General features: G+C 49.8%; 3 protein-coding genes across 3 annotated transcripts; 1 reads left to right on the top strand and 2 right to left on the bottom strand.

Annotated features, from left to right (window-relative positions):
- Positions 1 to 43: 43 nt before the first annotated feature.
- BO85DRAFT_524603 (uncharacterized protein) lies at positions 44 to 5,847 on the bottom strand. Its single transcript, XM_025665426.1, has 4 exons — positions 5,392 to 5,847; positions 2,883 to 5,328; positions 1,623 to 2,657; positions 44 to 1,562 (listed from the first exon to the last, which is right to left on the bottom strand). The coding sequence occupies exons 1-4, from the start codon at positions 5,433 to 5,435 to the stop codon at positions 282 to 284; spliced, it is 4,806 nt and encodes a 1,601-aa protein (XP_025510132.1). The 5' UTR covers positions 5,436 to 5,847; the 3' UTR covers positions 44 to 281.
- Positions 5,848 to 6,230: 383 nt separating this feature from the next.
- On the top strand, positions 6,231 to 7,808 carry BO85DRAFT_209597 (t-SNARE syntaxin). Its single transcript, XM_025654605.1, has 4 exons — positions 6,231 to 6,634; positions 6,684 to 6,865; positions 6,912 to 7,475; positions 7,525 to 7,808. Exons 1-4 carry the CDS (start codon positions 6,385 to 6,387, stop codon positions 7,558 to 7,560), a joined length of 1,032 nt encoding a protein of 343 aa, XP_025510131.1. The 5' UTR covers positions 6,231 to 6,384; the 3' UTR covers positions 7,561 to 7,808.
- Positions 7,809 to 14,324: 6,516 nt separating this feature from the next.
- BO85DRAFT_472894 (NAD(P)-binding protein) lies at positions 14,325 to 15,488 on the bottom strand (the record flags this gene model as incomplete). Its single annotated transcript, XM_025662586.1, has 7 exons — positions 14,325 to 14,370; positions 14,459 to 14,581; positions 14,623 to 14,815; positions 14,884 to 15,082; positions 15,125 to 15,150; positions 15,185 to 15,304; positions 15,431 to 15,488. 7 exons carry the CDS (start codon positions 15,486 to 15,488, stop codon positions 14,325 to 14,327), a joined length of 765 nt encoding a protein of 254 aa, XP_025510130.1.
- Positions 15,489 to 17,013: the final 1,525 nt, after the last annotated feature.

Here is a 17,013-nt window from a genome sequence, read left to right as displayed (position 1 = left end):
CAGCAGTAGATAAGAGAAGCCCGCATGGGTCAAGCAACTCCTTAGATCAAGTACGGGATGATATACTATAGGTTACTAGCAGTACTAACTATCTAACAAAAGGCAAGTATGACATAACGTGGGTATCTCCATCCGCAATCACCATCACGATCAATTTCACAATTACCACTATTAGCTTATTCGCGTTCCCCCGGCAACACTTGCACTGTACAGGTCAAATCAAAAAGGTTAATATTAGACACAGCAGCAAAAAAACCATAAGATCAATCGATTAATTCAGACTATATCCCCGATTCATATCCCATGTATCCGACCGGCCTCCACTCCTGTCCCGGATATGCCGTACTTGACATGACAATCTCGGGTTCGCTGGAAGCATCACTGGCATTATCGTGATCTTCTCCCCCGTCTGCTGAGGGGACAGGGAGTTCAACGGGAGTGGAGACAAGGGCTCGGGGTGGGGCGGGGCGGTGGGGATGGCTGCTTAGATTTGAGTTTGTCTGTGTACTGGGAGTGGGGCCGTTGGATACTGTGCGGGCTCCGGATTCTGTTTCTATTGTGGTGAGGGAGGGATTGGAGTCTGCTGTTGGAGGAGTATTGATGCATTGGGGTTCTCGGCATAAGCTTGCGGTCTTGACCTCTGTATCCGGGTTTGGTGTAGGGGACGGTGACGGAGAGACGCGTGATTGAGCGTCAGAGAATGAGACTTGCGCTGTCGTAGACGAGTTGTCGCGAGGTGGAAGCTCGGATGGGGACACGATTGAAGGAGATGCGACTGATTCTGGAATTGTGGATAGGGGAGAGGGTGAAACTCCAAATGAGGTCTCTCGTGTCGGCTCTGGGTTCCGCATGTGAGATTGATCGATGGTAGTGGCAGCGATGGCAGATTCGAGTATATTGCTGGCCTCCCTCCGTGCTCTGTCTCTCTCTTCGACCGTTACCTCGTTCTCAACATGCTCGTCAGGATCACCACCCAGTCCGGACAGACTCAACTTCCACGGCAATTCTTGATCGCCCACTCGACTAGTCCGCGGTTTGCGTGCGAACCGCCCCAGCTCAATCGCCGGGTCAGTCGCATCGGTATTTGGTAGAGTTGTCTCCTCCGGTCGGGGCGCGCTTTCCTTGGGACTGCGGGATCGGAGGTGCAGTTCCTGCACGTACGTGCGGGAGGTGGTTCGACCGCGCTCTGGAGAACCATTAGTGGGAGTGTGACTTGGTTCATATACAGTTTTGCTGCTATAGAGATAGTCGTCTGAAATGGATGAAGTATTATGAAGAGTAGGGGTGGAAGCATGCGGGACGAAAATGGCTTGGTTCTGGGCCTGGCGGAAGGAATCTGGGGTGGGGATGCGGGGAAGACTCGGCGGCAGGTGGGAAAGACTGTCGCTGGCATTGGGAAGGGCGTGGTCGAGGGAATAGAAGCGGGTATGGCTGGATGTGTGATTTATTGGACGCGATGGAGAGGCCGTCGTGGAGCGCTGGATAGGGGTTTCAGGTCTGGAGGCTTGGTTGGATTGCCTTGATTTGGGTCGGTGGGGACGAAGGTTGGTACGGAAGAGGCCCTGGATCATGATCAGTTAACCTTCAAAACTTTCATCCACTCTATAGAGACAGAGACATACTGTCAATCGATCCAGAAGCGGCGGCTTCTGGTCCGACGATGGGCTGCTGGGACCCAGGGAGATGCGACGAATGTCCCGGATTTTGTCGCCGTACTTCATCTTCAGTGCGGCCAGGCGCGCGTGCGGGGTGGAATCCTGCGATCGGGAATTCGCTTCTGAGGTCGCATTCCGACTCGACGGTCGGCTCGGTCTCAGCGACGACATGCTGCTTACTCGCAAGTGACCCGAAGGTGGATGACGACCGTTGAGCGGACGCAGCAAAGACCGATCATTGCCGGTCGCACCCATCTCCGTGTCGGGGTGGTGGCCGACGATGGAGGGCAGAGAGAGACTGGACGAGGCAAGAGGCGCTGCGAGGGCGACAGCCGTAAGTTCAGCCGATTCACTTCCCGGGCGAGCGAGGCACTCACCGTTAAGCGCCAGGGCGAAGGGAGGATCAGCAACCGCATCCTGAGTGCCCAATGACGAGATTGATGGTTGGACTGACCCCCGCCGAGGTTGAACAAAGGCTGCAGGGGGCAACGCAGCATCGCCTCCAACACCGGCTTGGTCGCTGTCGCTCACGCCATCCAATTGGCCCGAGACGCTTTGTCCGGCCTGACCGGGCTGACCAGGGGTCGCCAATGGCGCGTCATTGAGGGCTAGTTGGATCCGGCTAGTCCCGCTGTCATCGAGTCTCTCCTGTTGCTGTTCGTGCGCATCGTTAGCGACGCTCTTTCGAGGATCACTGGCGGGTGCCGGTTTGCGAGACGGGAAAGACTCCCGGGCTACAGCTCCCAAGTGAATGGATGCCCTACGGCGATCCTCGCCAATGGCTACTGCGTTGCTATCAGAACCGGGTACTTCCTTCCGCTTGACCCCCCAGCTCAGCCGATGATGTCCAGCCGGTCGAGAAGCTCCGGCGACCGGGAGACTTCCAAAGTGGACGCTATGGCGCTGATGGCTGGGCCTTGTTCCTGCAGGATCCAGGTCGGCTGCTTGCTGGAGCTCCGACAGGGGCACCGGTCGACGATAGCCGCGCGAGGACTGAAATCCCTACATATCCCCGCATTAGAGGCGATGAGACGCAGCAAAATAAACCCGAAAAGGAGTGGTGAAGACATCATTCATGTCACATTCTGAGGCACTGAGATCTGACCAATTACAGCGTGGTATCAAGCAACATAATCACACAGGCAAGAAACAAAAAAAGAACAGGCCGAGCGTGCCGCTCCCTGGCCAGACCGCCCATCATTATCAGTAAAGAGATTAAGAATCTACCTTGTCGTTCCCTCCGCCCTTCAACTTACTCCGGCTGCGAGCGAAAAATCCCTTGGCGGCCTCGCCTGCGCGCCCTCCCAAAACTCCTGCCGTATGCAGCAACTCCTTGCCGCGTTGCTCTACTTGCTGTTTGTTCATCATTGCCCCCAATGGCGCCGAGGGCCGTCGCGCGTGCCCCGAGCCGGATGGAGATAGATCAGCTTTACCAAGGGCAGCCAATTTCGGGAACTTGCCTCGAGAGACGGGCGCCTTGGCACCGGTGGTCGTCAGTTTCGTGCTCTTCTCAACCACATCATTGTGTTCGGGGTGTGTCTGCACTGTGACAGAAATCCATTGGTTAAGACCCGTATCAATGGTCCCAAACTTCGCTCGGGTGTCGTTGAAAGCCCGAACGCGTTCCTCCGACGTCTTCATCGCCAAGATTTCCCGGAAACCAAGCAGTGTCGGCTCGACAGTTGCTGGGGTCGTGAACATGACTCGCGACGACCGCCGGTCGGAGCCTGTCTGGGGTCCCTCGTCTGCATGAGAATCGGGAATGACTTCTGCATTGTAGACTTCAGGCAGGTATTGCCCATCGGAGATGATGCTTCGATCATCCGGTACGGGAGGCACGATAGTTAGCTTCGGCTTCTCCGTAGACGGCGGCTCCTTGGCTTCACGTTCCTCAACGACGGGCTCAGGATTGGGGGCTATCTCTGTCAGCTGGGCGCGATCCTCGGTGGGTGGAAATTGCCCAGGCATGGGCACGGGCGGGGATTGTACACCCGTCTCGGGAGCAGGCTCCCCAGATGACGAAGATTCCCATGAAAATCGTCTGGTCAGCTTCGGCTTCGGGGCTGGAGCGGAAGTTGTTGGGGCAGCAATGAGAGGAGTTGGCTGTGCGGGCGTATCCTGCAGGGCAGCTGAGGGACTGTCGTAGTCAGGAGGTTGGTCACCCTCGCGAGAAGTGGGCAAGGCCTCCTTCGTCCAATAACGCTCGTATTCATCCAGCATGTGACTGCTGTCCTGCTGCGGTGCGTCCAGCCGGCGCTCCTCTTCATGGTCTGGATCCTCCGACGGGGTATTTTCCCGGCTCAAAGAACGAATGATTTCCTTCCGCAGCCGGTCGCTCTCTGTGTCCTGAGGCGAGTTGTCTGTACTGAAGGATGGAATGATGACCGGGACACCATCCCCGGTGGTGATCGTAGGCTCAGGGGGAGGATGGCTGCCACCAACGCTAAGCGGTGCGGGCAGACCCTCGTCAGGCTGCGGTAGTTGCATAGTTGCTTTCTGCGGGCTTGCGATGATGTTTTGGGGTGAGTCTGGCGTGTTCGAGGACATTTCCCCTACCGCAGACGGCGCAGTTCCTTCGACGCTAGCAATAACCGGTGTTCTAGACGGGCTATTGTTCGGGCTAGGAAGGCTTAAATCTCGACGGTGGCCAGGCTTGAACACCATGTTTCCTGGTTCTTCTTTGGGTGTCGAGATGGTTTCGGGTTCTTCTACAATCGTAGGAGTCTTGGTCTCACTCGGGTTGTGCTGGGGTATGATTGGGCTAATCACCGAGGTGCTATCGCTGTTAGACCGAGCAATGCTGTCCACCGTGGTGCTTGGGGTCTCGGGCACATCGAAAGCCTGATGAACAACCGACCGGAATCCCAAGGAAGGATTGTGCTGTAGTTTATGATCCGGACCCTCCGACCCTGTATCTACCTGGGCGTTGGAATGGGGTCCGAGCGAGAGGTCAGGATTAAATCCAGAAAGACGTTTCATATCTGGCAGCTGGATGATGGGAGACTCATTTGTAGATGCGTCAGCAGAGTGGGAGCCGTGGGGCGTGCTTCCAGCATCTGACGGCCTCTCAGTACTGTCCTGGGCCGGGTGGAGTATGTGATCGCCGGGAGATGCCGCTCCCTGTTGTTCGTGAGAGGTCGACGCAGTATCCTGAGACACTGGCGCTCCAGGTGGCGCCGCACCCGACGGGTTGTCAACAAAATATCCGGCCTCAGATGCCTGTTGTCTTGCAGCACTCTCTGCCCTCATCCGCTTGTAGATCTCGGCTGGCCGCACAATTGGGACAGTCCGGTTGTTGTTAGGAGCGGCCGCCATGCGGTCTGCAGAGAGGCTACGATGCGCTCCAGCACCAGCTGCGTCCAGTGTTGCCACCTGGTCCATGGATCTCGACCGATCTACTGAAGGTAGGGGTGGACGAGACACGTCTCTCGTGAACATGCTAGGGATATCTCCGGTGCTTTGGTTCATGCTGGGAGGCTGCGGGACAGGCGGAGTCTCATCCTCATCGTCATACTCGCCGTACTCATCGTCTCCCCAATCATTCCCATCGTATGAGTACTTTTTGGCCTCAACCCAACGTTTCGTTTTCGCCCGGTTCACATTCGGCTTAAAGGATAGCGGGGTGCCGCCGCGTGGATAAGGAGAGCTCGGGCTATCGGAGGTAGTTGAGGAGCTAGATCCAGGGCAGCGTTAGTTATGTGCGGGGACCTGCAAGCAAGATATACGCATGGCCTACAGTTTGTGAAGCTCCGGCTCGTAAGGCTGGAACTGGCGTGCCATTGCTGACTAGTCTGAGCGTGTCAACCCGACTATGAACATTAATAGAATAGTCGGTGTAAGTGCCCGATCGGCATATCACATGCCAAAGACCTGGGTTGAGAGGCGTATGAGAGAAGCGACCGTCGATGCGAAGGTGCTGCGAGGTTGACCGGAAGACACGGGTGAACGAGAGAGGATGGTTGCACCAGATGACGTGGGAGCAAGGATGGCGATGACAGCCCAAGCCACGGGGCAGCGCAGCAGCGGCGTTACGTGGAATGGAGTTATTCTTAGTAGCGAAGGAAGGGATGGACGATGTCCGATCGCGATCAGAATGGGTACGGAGGCAGACGAGTCTGGGGATGGGGGTACGGAAGGGAATTGATTGAAGTTAATCGCCAGCGGGATAAGATAGGCTGATTGCGATGTTCCCCTGAGACTCCATCGGATCTAATAATGAGAAGCTCTACTGCTTTCAGTTAAGCCGCTTTGGTCCGTTGGCAGCCTGACGCCTGGGGCACCCGGTGGCTAGTGCTGCCCCTGTGGCTAGTGAAAAACTGGAGTGGCTGGGGTGCACGTGGCTGAGCCTCCGCCTTTCCTATTACGGACGGAAGACGGGCTGGCGACGTCGGCTTCTCGCTCCTCCTCCACTCTCTCTCCATCTTCTCTCCCCGTGCCTCTACGATGGTCGATGCTGGTCTCGGTTGATTGATATGGCCTTTTTGTAATACTCCAACTTTACCTTCAATCTATGCTTCTCCGCTCTCGTTCTACCTTAGCTATACCATCACCACTCAACGGACACGTCTCCAGTTGCCTCCTTATCGATTAGATCGACTCCGTGGAATCTCACGTCGCGCATTCGTTCTGCATTCGGCTATACCCCTGTACATCTTCGCTTGCATTGCGACCGACTACCGAATTATCTTTCTTTCATCTACTCCTCGTTTATCCTACATCCACCTACACAATGACCGGCCCGTCCATTCAAGATCGTACCGGCGAGTTCCATGCCATTCTGGGTCAAGCCCAGAAGCGCATGGCCGCCAACAAAGCTAGCGCACAGCGCCAGGCTCTTCTGACAGATGCGCAGCGGAAGCAAGCAAACGGTTCCGCAGACGGGCAGGGTGGCAAACGAAGGTCGGAGTTTGCCCGGAGAGCTGTGGAAATTGGACGAGGGATCACGGCGACAACTGCTAAGCTGCAGAGACTGGCCGAGTGTGAGTGACTTCTAGACGGTTGAGTCGATGGAGTTAACATTGTCCGCAGTGGCCAAGCGAAAGACGCTCTTTGACGACAGACCGGTTGAGATCTCCGAGTTGACGTTTGTGATCAAGCAAGATCTCGCCTCGTTGAATCAGCAAATCGCCTCATTGCAAGCGCTTACTCTTTCACAACACCCCAAGAGCAATCGGTCGAAGGCGGACCAGGAAGGAGAGCACAACGACAATGTACGTGCGACACATAACGAAACCGATATGAAGCTAACGAGATTAGGTGGTTGTCATGCTGCAAGGAAAATTGGCGGATGTGGGAGCAAACTTCAAAGATGTGCTTGAAGTGCGAACAAAGAACATCCAGGCCTCGCGATCCAGAACCGAAAACTTTGTCTCCTCGGTATCCTCAAAGACACATTCCGCCCTCGATACGCAGCGCTCTGATTCCCCGCTCTACAACACATCCGGGCGGCGGACGCCTCAGCCGGGCGGTGCTTCCGATCTACTGACTCTGGAACCTTCGAACCCATCTCCGCTCGGCCGCCCCTCTATGCACTCAGATCAGCAACTATTGGTCATGGAGGAAGCCCAGACGAGCAACGCCTATATCCAAGGGCGTGGTGAGGCAATTGATGCGATTGAACGCACCATCAGCGAGTTGGGTGGTATTTTCGGTCAGCTTGCGCAGATGGTCAGCGAGCAGTCCGACATGATCCAGCGGATAGACGCCAACACGGAAGATGTTGTCGATAATGTGCAGGGAGCACATCGCGAGTTACTGAAGTACTGGACGCGGGTATCCGGGAACCGGTGGCTCATCGCCAAGATGTTTGGCGTCCTAATGGTAAGCTCATCCCGCAACCTGCTGGTCGAATTGCAGCTAACTTGTGCAGATCTTCTTCCTACTCTGGGTGTTGATATCGGGATAGACACACCCTATTCTTTTCTCTATAATGTATTAATACTGGTTCGTATTCGTCCTGCTGTGCTGAACGAATAATGCAACCGTTTCTGTCGCTTAGCCTTGCATTCTTGTCTGCTACCTTGTTTGGCCGTGGCTAGATCTGATGATCGATCTTCTACTATTTACTTTATGTGCTTCGGATGGCCTGATGTGAATACGGTCCATGATTGACTAGATCAATTTTATTCCCTTTCCTTGAGCTATTCTCTTTGACTGCATCATTCAATGGCTGATGAGCCGATTCAATAAGTTTTGGTACACATGAAGCAGATGTATGACTCCCAGTGCATTCCACTGTTATCATTCCAGAAGAATCATCTATTCACTTACCCTATAGTATATATAAACCTTCTTTTTTTTTTCTTCTCCTCTTCTTTCTCTTCTTCATTCTGACACCCTTCCTGCCACCCAACAAGTTGAACCGGCCTTTATTCGTAACAGATATAAAATCAAGCAATCTCCTAGTTTGCTGACCCATGAGTTTGCCGATGTCCTAGCAAATACTACAATGAGCCCAAGCCGAATTTATCTTCTAGAAGCGAACAATAACTCTACTAGCCACCCCAACTCACGATTTAAATAGAGACTGGAAAAGACAGCATCGCTGAAGAACCCCATCTTCTGGATACTTTCCATATCCCATGTCGTTTGATGTTTGATATACCCAATAAGACACCAGATAGCCCGTCTGAGGGTACACTTAATCTTTCATGATCCCACGAGGGAACATAGTATATACTACTATGGATCACTATCTCTAGAGGTACAAGGATAGGGGTCAATCCACAGAGAATAGATCTGTACCTTAATATTTTGGACAACCCAATCCCTGAGCATTCGAGAGAGCGTGTGGACAGCATGATACTACGTCTTCAATCATTCCCTCTTGGCCGTAAGCCAGCCCCTACCTCCTCATGATATGACAGATGGTCAAGAGGCCAAAGGCCCCCGCAAGTCCCGTATAACGACAAATATCGTCGGCTTGCTGTCTACATTGTGTGTCGAATTCTCGACTAACAGCCCTGCCCGTCCGAGGATATTGTTTTTGTCGCCCCTTACAACGCCCAGTGGGACATGCATCTGGTCAGTTCGAAATCCCTTGCATCATCAGATATTTACTGCCGGGTGGAAGAGGATTCCAGAAAGAACCAGTGAGTCAATTCAGGGGGGCACGAGGCTTCTGCTGTTATTCTTTATAACGAGGGCGGCGGATAACCCAGGCTTTCTGAAGACCCGCGACTATCTTAAGATCAATCTCAGCCGCGCAAGGGCCGCGTCTCTTGTTATCGATATCGCCAATGTTCGTAACGGAACGAGGCGAAAGAGACGAAGTTATGCGCTCGCTATATAGGACGTATGCTTTTCACTGTTTCAGAGAATGCTGGAGCCAATGTCTATAATCCCGCGATATCCCTCACAGAGATTGATGACATGTCCTATACAGTTGCCGATGGTGTGAAAATGCCACTTTCACTGATAAAGCGGCATATTGATGGATGTTGCAACTCGAACAATTTTACAATTACCGATGTACTAGTTGCTATTGTCTATTCTCAATCTCGGGCTTACCCACTCCAATCGAACGTACCCCAACGATGACAATAACTAAGGGATGGCTATGGCCGAATCCACCCTGCATGTCTCTATTCGCCGTAGAGAAGATGAGAATCGCAGATAACATTCCAAAGCATATCTTTATGAGCTCCGTATTCAGCTCAAAAATCATGTCCTGGAGAGTGCCAATGTGTCCTGAACAAACCTTGAGGATACCGTGTCTTGGAAGGTCGAAGTAGACCTCGAGTATCGTCTCTCTGAACATTGTTAATGCTGAGGGGTAACTGTTAAGACTGCCTCAGACCGAAGATAGCTTGCAACGGTGCGCGGCGAGTTAGACACCTGGTCATCTAAAGGGCTTATGCCCAAAGAAACGCCAGACGTGGCATCGTCCGCTGGTTCGATCTACATGACATCTGCTATACATGAAATACCGTGATGGGCTACTTTTGAGGCCATTTAATGCTTCATAGCAGCATAGATTAGTCGGTGACGATAAGTATTGCCCCAGTCAAGGGACATCATAATTCTAGCAATAGGCGGGAACCTGCCGGCCCCGTTGCCAGGTCCTGTTCTGACTGTTCAGTGGCCTCGACAGAAGACTCTGAGGAGCAGCGGACAGTCATGGGAAACCGACGAGGCCGTGCAGGAAGAAGAGGTGCGCGGTCATAAGAAAGCTTCTGCTGCGGAAAAGCGCACCTAGCGCTTGGGGTGGTTTGGGTTGGGCTGATTACACTATTATATGCGGTCACATGGTTTGATTTATCGAGTTCCAAGCTCACGATCATGGTCGAAAAGACAGCTCTCGATGTAAGCTCCAACCCTAGTTATTCGACGCCGCGTGCTGAGCATGGACGCCTTCGTTGCTCCTGGTTCATATGGTAACTCATAAGTGGCAGAAATCTCATTTATAGCCTTTCTTACAAGTATGACAGATTCGCCACAATATTCAAGGATATTGCTTCCCTGACAAGCAAATTCATGGAATACAAGGCGATGATATGGGTATGTGGTGTCTTCAGACGAGATAATGGCGTGCTGTGCCAGAACAACCCTGTTCTGCCAACCTGGGCTCCTAATAACAAAACAACACGGGTTGATCACTCAAGGCCAACTGCTTGGCTACCATGACCTGAGCTAGATACTGCAGTTAAGAACACTGAGACCTCATGGGACTTTGCAAAGATAATTGGTTTAATGGCTACTCTGTGCGGACAACGCATACATACCGACAATCCTCGGGCGTCTCAATTAGGGTTCAGTCAATCACCCTAAGACACTGGTTTTGGAGTTATATCTCCCTTAGCTATACTGGTCAGAGCTATATCCAGAACTGATATTTATGGCATACAACAGCTGCATGTCCTCACCACGAAGGATGAAAAGAGCACCTCGATCGACGAAAATGTGTCAAGCAATTTGCCATCATCGAACGCGCCATTTTACTGGTCGTCCAATGCCACTCTACGGACTTAGATGTAGAAATATCCTTGATATACACCGCGATTACCGAGAGAGACAGTATTAGGCCTTACTCAGGGGAAGGAGTTAAGCAGGCCCGGAAATACCTACTTCATCAAAGCTGCTTTTCCCATATCTTGCTTACTCTCCAGGACGTTCCATGTCCAGCGCTCGCATGCCGCTCCGCACTGCCTGGAAAATGAGGGAATATAACGACAACGCAGCATCCGTTGAAAGCAGGAGAACTTTCGACGCCATCTAGGGTATAGCTACGAATACCTAGTTTTGTGTACCGCGATGAATGGTTCTATGACTTGGTAATCAATAGCTCCCAGTCAAAGACGGCTTGAGTCTGCAACAATAACCAGGAGTCAGGGACTCAACCACGGGTTGCTATTATATCGTCTCGCACATAAGCTGTTGTTTTTATATTATTATGTCGCACTTATATCGAAGTCAAGAGTTTGCTACTACTAGCTTACAATTGGAATACCAGGTCCCGCCATCAAGTCAAAGAATTCCAATACCATTCAGAAACAAGACTGGCCAAGGAGATTGCAGCTTCGCAGTGCGATAACCCTGATTATATTCTAGGACTGGAAAATGCCAACGATAACAATCTCGGCACTCGTGATAGTTCAGGAGCTCAGGGCGCGACTAGAGGATTTAGACCCTACTGATATACAAGCTCAACAAGATCCATTTGAACTAGAGCCCAGAAGCAGCCCCAGCAGAATGTCGCCTTTATGTTCCGTGGCACCATTTTATAGCGAGAAATGGCCCTCTACTCGGTCCTGCTTCTCCCAGTTGTATCAGCGGTGACGAGGAAGAGATAATGTACAAACGGTTGAGCCTAGCTGCGAGTGCTTCCATCGTGACCCAGTTACAATGTTATCCAAAAGGGCAGACTCACCGCAGAGGAATATGTGCCAGTGTATCTGGTAGGGAAACCGGCAAAACGGGACACACTTGCCGGGGGATGTGCTATAGCGGTACGAACCATCCTGCATGCATGGAATTCTTGGAATCTCACCATTGAACCACAAAGCCTGGGAAGATTGCGCACAACTTACAAGACATAGAACAGAGCGCCTGACGATTGAAGAGTTATTGGATGGCAACTAAAGCCGGTATTGATCAAGCGATTTCAAAAATTGTCAACGATGTCCATCTATTCATAAAGCGTGAAGGCGTTCGCCAGACTGGCTCAACCTAAGAGATACAATAATACACCGGGCTGACAGAATAGTATACGTTAAGTACACCGGACCATGTCCGGGTACCGAATCCAAGGCCATGATAGCCGGAGAGGCAATAATATTAAAGCCATTTCAACATACGTCAGAAGGCGCTGAGATGGTCAAGAGCATTCTCGATGCTGCCTTCCAAACCATTGGCTGTCTGTTATGTCATCGGGGTCGCGCGAGCTTCTATTCAACTTGCAAACGGCAAGTTTAGCATAATGCCGCCCAAAGAGGGACAGGACACAGTGGTCAAAGCAAACATCCCAATACGTGAAGATTTTGCCTCGTATTCCTGGCAAGTAGGGCCAAAATCTCGAGTTCAGAAGCCCGAATGCAAGAGACCATCCGACATTTGAAAGCGCCTGGGCCATAGAAGATCAGGCAAATGATGGCGATTTGAATAAAGGGCTTTCTCAATGATTACTGGATACCATGCAAGCTACATGGATGCCAGGGATACGACACCGCTTAGCCTGATGACAATGGAAAGATACGATCCTTATGATTTTGACATTAGAGGAGACATAGAGAAGGGATGTGGAAAGAATTGACAAACAATTACATACTCTGGAGAGGAACATGGTAGCCTTTAAAAGATAAATAGATAAGAGAAGGATAATCTCGGTTCATCCACGAAATGGTTGAAACATTTCAGTGAAGTACATCCCGGAGTTGGAAAAACTACAAGTTTCGGTTCATTCAGGTGCACTTTCTTCCCTCCAGCCAGGCACCATAATCTCTATGGAAAGTAGGAATGATACTAGCCAAACAGCCAACCGCTGTATTCTGAGCATATGGCATCTAACGCAATCCAGCAAATACATATCTAAGCTACTTCTTTTCAGCAGAACGAATATACCAACGCAAACCATGACTACCTAACTACAGCCTATCCTGCCAAGCAGCCTTTTACACTCGGTGACTTGGTATCACCATTAGGATAACAATGTATCATCGCATTGACTGCATCGTGTCCATAGTATCCGCAACCAAAGAGCTAGGGCACGTCCACGTCCACGTTTACCGCTATATCGCCCATTTTCCGATTTGCAAACACCTTCTCTATCAGAGATTCAAAGAACAGAAAGACGGACTGTTTTCCCAGTTAATCACCAATACCTGACGTGGAACATTATTAGATGGTCTTCTCTGGGTTCAGGCACAGGCTGTTGATGTACTCAGCAAACATAGATTCTGATATGATATCCAGTTATTTGACCAGTCCAATCCCGACCGTGTCTGTGGACAATGAGAATAAAGAACCGCAGTCAGTTTTTCCCCAGACGATCAATGTATTCGGGACTCATGAATCGGAAATATTAGATGTGATTTACTCCTTCTAACGCTCGACACAATGATCGCGAAATATACTCAAACAAAAGGATTTAGCAACGGCTAGGTGAAAATGATAGGGTGGATCTGCCGGCATAGCTCGTCCATGTCTCTGGCCTACTCTAGGACACATGGTATATTGGTAGTTGCCATTATGGCCAATGATGGCGATGAACTTGAGAACTTAGAGCAAGATGAAGAACTTGCCGGCTTTCGTCTCACAGAGCTAAGAGGGTGGGAGCATATCCGCCAGGCTATTGGAAAATCCAGTAGTATTGCTGAAGTGAAACACTGGGTTGTTTGCTTTGAAAGCATTCCGCTTTTCGCACTCCACGAATGACAAGTTGCAAGTCTAAATTTCCTACCAAAATGGAACGATTGGGCCAATATAGTGATGGCTCAAGCTACTCAATGCTATGCACACATTGATGTAATTATAGATGCAATCCATCATGGCAATATGGAAGATTGGGCCGGTATCTCTGTGCCAGGTAGCGTTGCGTTTTTCGAGCTCCAACTTGACTTCAATTCGTTCTTCTTTTCAATCGGGTTGATACTAGCTATTCTTCTGTCTATGTGCATAGGGATTATTGGGGTGCCATGGGAACCTCCACACAGGAGACTGTTCTGAAAGGGATGTTTACATTGTCGTTTCGCTTGGAATGTGAATATAGCTGTAATTTCCAAATTATTACATGCCTTGAAGCCATACTAACTTACTTATTACCCGAATTAAAAGAACTTTATGGTCAAATACATTGAAATAGCCTCATGTATTTAGTTTGATGCAATTCAAAAGTGCTGAAAATCATAGTACCATCTCAATATATCTGAAGGCCCAACCAACCCAATACAAAGTACCTGCCCCACACAAACCTACGCGGAACCAACATTAGCCGTTTTCTCCATGATATCCGATCATGTACGCAGGTCACCTAGTGTGACAACCTAAAGACTACACACTAAATAAGATCAGAAAGAGCAATTTCTATGTTTCAAATTGAGATACCCAAGTCGTTAGATACACCTCCACATCCGTTCACATTGAAGCAATAATTTGCATTGTGGAAACCTCGAACGAATACCACACGGATGAGTGCGAATGAACGCTTAGGCAGGGTTCTACTAGCCCCCTAGGTCAGACCGGAGGACCTGCTTGCTGTTGCTGCATCGCCGCGGACGATCTTTTCAGGTCCTCAACTCCCTTCAGCACATTCTTTCGTAGCCCGTTGTAGTTAGCCATTCTCATTCAATCAGTCAGTGAACTGATACGATTCGGGTGGGATTCGATTCAGAAGAGTGAAGTCTCGGTGTTCAGCCCGGCCCTCTCCCCAGTATTTCCACCAAGCTGAGAAGTTTTGGCGCCATGTCATCGTTGATTCATCCGTTACAGCACTTGGACCGGCGTAAAATTTAGCTAGACCATGGGTAGGTACTCTTCAAGAGGTACATACCGATGCACCCCTTTCTCCCCTGTCACCTCAGAGAAGGCTGCCGCTATATCCGCGAAACTAAATTCATCTGTTGAAATTTTGAGATTCATCCCCGCGGATTCTGGCAAGTTTTTGAAGAGCCAAAGAGAATCATGTCCAACAACTTCTAGAGCTATGAGAGATATTTTACCAGATTCTGTGCTAAAAGTATCGTCATAGGTAGTCACTAGTAAAGCTCATATCAGGGAAGGTAGTAAGACATACTTGCGGGATTAGCCCAAACAGATGTCCTATCAGGTTCTTGGGTAGGGACAAACATGCCATCCCAGAGCATGTTCATATACGGGCCAGTTGTAAGCACAGAGCTTTTCATGCCAGCCTGACCTTGAGCTAGAATGTAATCTGCAATTCTGCCTTTCGCATCATTATGACCCCAATGGTAATTCTCGTCCCAGTCCGCATGCTTGAGAGCGAAGTCTGTACAAGCATACACATAGTGTTACACTCCGTGGTGCCTCGCGATTTCATAAGCTAGACAGCCGTAAAATAGCTCAATTCTTCTCACCGATGGTAAAGCCATCGGTGTTGACCCATGCCCCGTAGACACCCTTGAAAGCTTTATGCAGATCTTCCTGGTTATCTTGTTTGCCTTCAATCAGGGACACATTAGGAAGTCGTGCAAATTCTTGCGCCCGAGCAGACTATGCGTCTCGCGTAAGCACTCGGACAGAGAACTTTTCGCTCGAGGAGAGGGCTATCACAAGTCAGGTATACACCAAAAGGCCAGGTGAAAAGCTGCTATGACACGCACCTTTGATGACCGGCAGGCCTTGAGCGCCAGTTCCGCCGATAACCAGAATTTCTCTCATCCTATTCCGTGAAAATTGATTATTCCTCAATTGTGTGGGCTAATGCCCAGATGTAATGATAATTGCTTGACCATCCTCAGGATGTGCAGCTGTGCCTGATTTATTCGATTTCTCTAGGACCTTTGTCGGTGACGATTACAGAGTGTTTTGCATGATGATTAATCGTCTTAATCTAAACCTTTTCCCAAAGTTGGAACGATCTCGTCGTGCGAGTGGCATAGACACTCTAATCTTTGATTCATGGTTGTTCAGATTGATTATTTCATCCCACCGACTGTTCGCATGAATAGTAATCACCAAAGTATTCCCAGTGGTTCCACATTAGTGGTGGAACCGGGGACCGAGTCAGAATCGCTATAATCGGTTGACATTAAGGGTATGAGTTGAATCAATCGATCTTGGCATGCTCTTCTAGAAGAAGGGAACGATTGATTATCCACCATGGAGTAGAATCGACGGAGCATCGATGCATACTGTGTATACACAGATAGGCTTCTCTTTTATAAATCATATTTTCATGAAAACTTTCATCAATATTGCCAAAAGTTGACACTTGTGATGGGATAAACCGTCGGGGTGATGACGAGACATTCCCAGTTGCATTGTTTGCCCCCCGCCGAGTCAGTCAAAGCCACAGCCGTATTAATAATCGTCCGAACTTATTCGTAGAACATTCTTTGACAACCCTTATGGCATAGGCTCAAACCTCAGCGATTAAGGTATTAGTAAGAAATATGTGGAACCACCACAAAATATCTGCAACTGTGATTAGTGATATCCCCGAACTATTCGCATCTAATGTCCCCAAATTGCTTCCTCAACCCCACTTTTCGCTTTCCAGCAGATATTGGCATACGATATGATAGGGTAAAACTACAAAAGAATTACGGATGGATTCTTAAACACTACCCGTATCACTGATGAGGTTGAAATGCATAGTGGCAGAGCTTTCGTTCCAATTCGATATTCCGGACAATAGACGTGTGTGTCTTATTGAAATCCACTGTAAAAACTCTACTACTTCATGATTACTTCGAATTTGACCAAAATCTAAAGCTTTTATCGTGAGTTTAATGCTCCTCGTGCTTTGCCAAATTCTGGAGATGTCGACGCACTTTACATGGAATTGTTGTCCAGATAGTCAATACTAGTTTTATGTATAAGGTTAATTTGAAGGGGCGGGTCAACCCGTAATGAACGTTAATCGTTTCATGATTTCATGATTAGTTATCTGGTCCGAAATGTACCTCGGGATATGGTGTACTTTAACATTTCAAATCAGCCTCTGGTTGATAATCATCCTCTTCTAAATATGTAAGCCGTATAGAACATGAAAGCCGTATAGAACAGGATTTCAAAGGTATAAAGGGTATCTGAATTGTGAGATGACAAGGTCTGAAACGGAGACGCAACCAACAAGCTGGCTCGATTATTCCACATATCTTACATCACATCTGTTTCGGTCACACATTTCTTCAGAGCCCCCCTCTTGAGACTATTCCCAAATCCCTACATCTGATCATAT

The sequence above is a fragment of the Aspergillus piperis genome, assembly GCF_003184755.1.
Source record: "Aspergillus piperis CBS 112811 unplaced genomic scaffold BO85scaffold_34, whole genome shotgun sequence".
Classification (NCBI taxonomy): Eukaryota; Fungi; Ascomycota; class Eurotiomycetes; order Eurotiales; family Aspergillaceae; genus Aspergillus; species Aspergillus piperis.
This window is presented reverse-complemented; position numbering and strand designations above follow the sequence as displayed.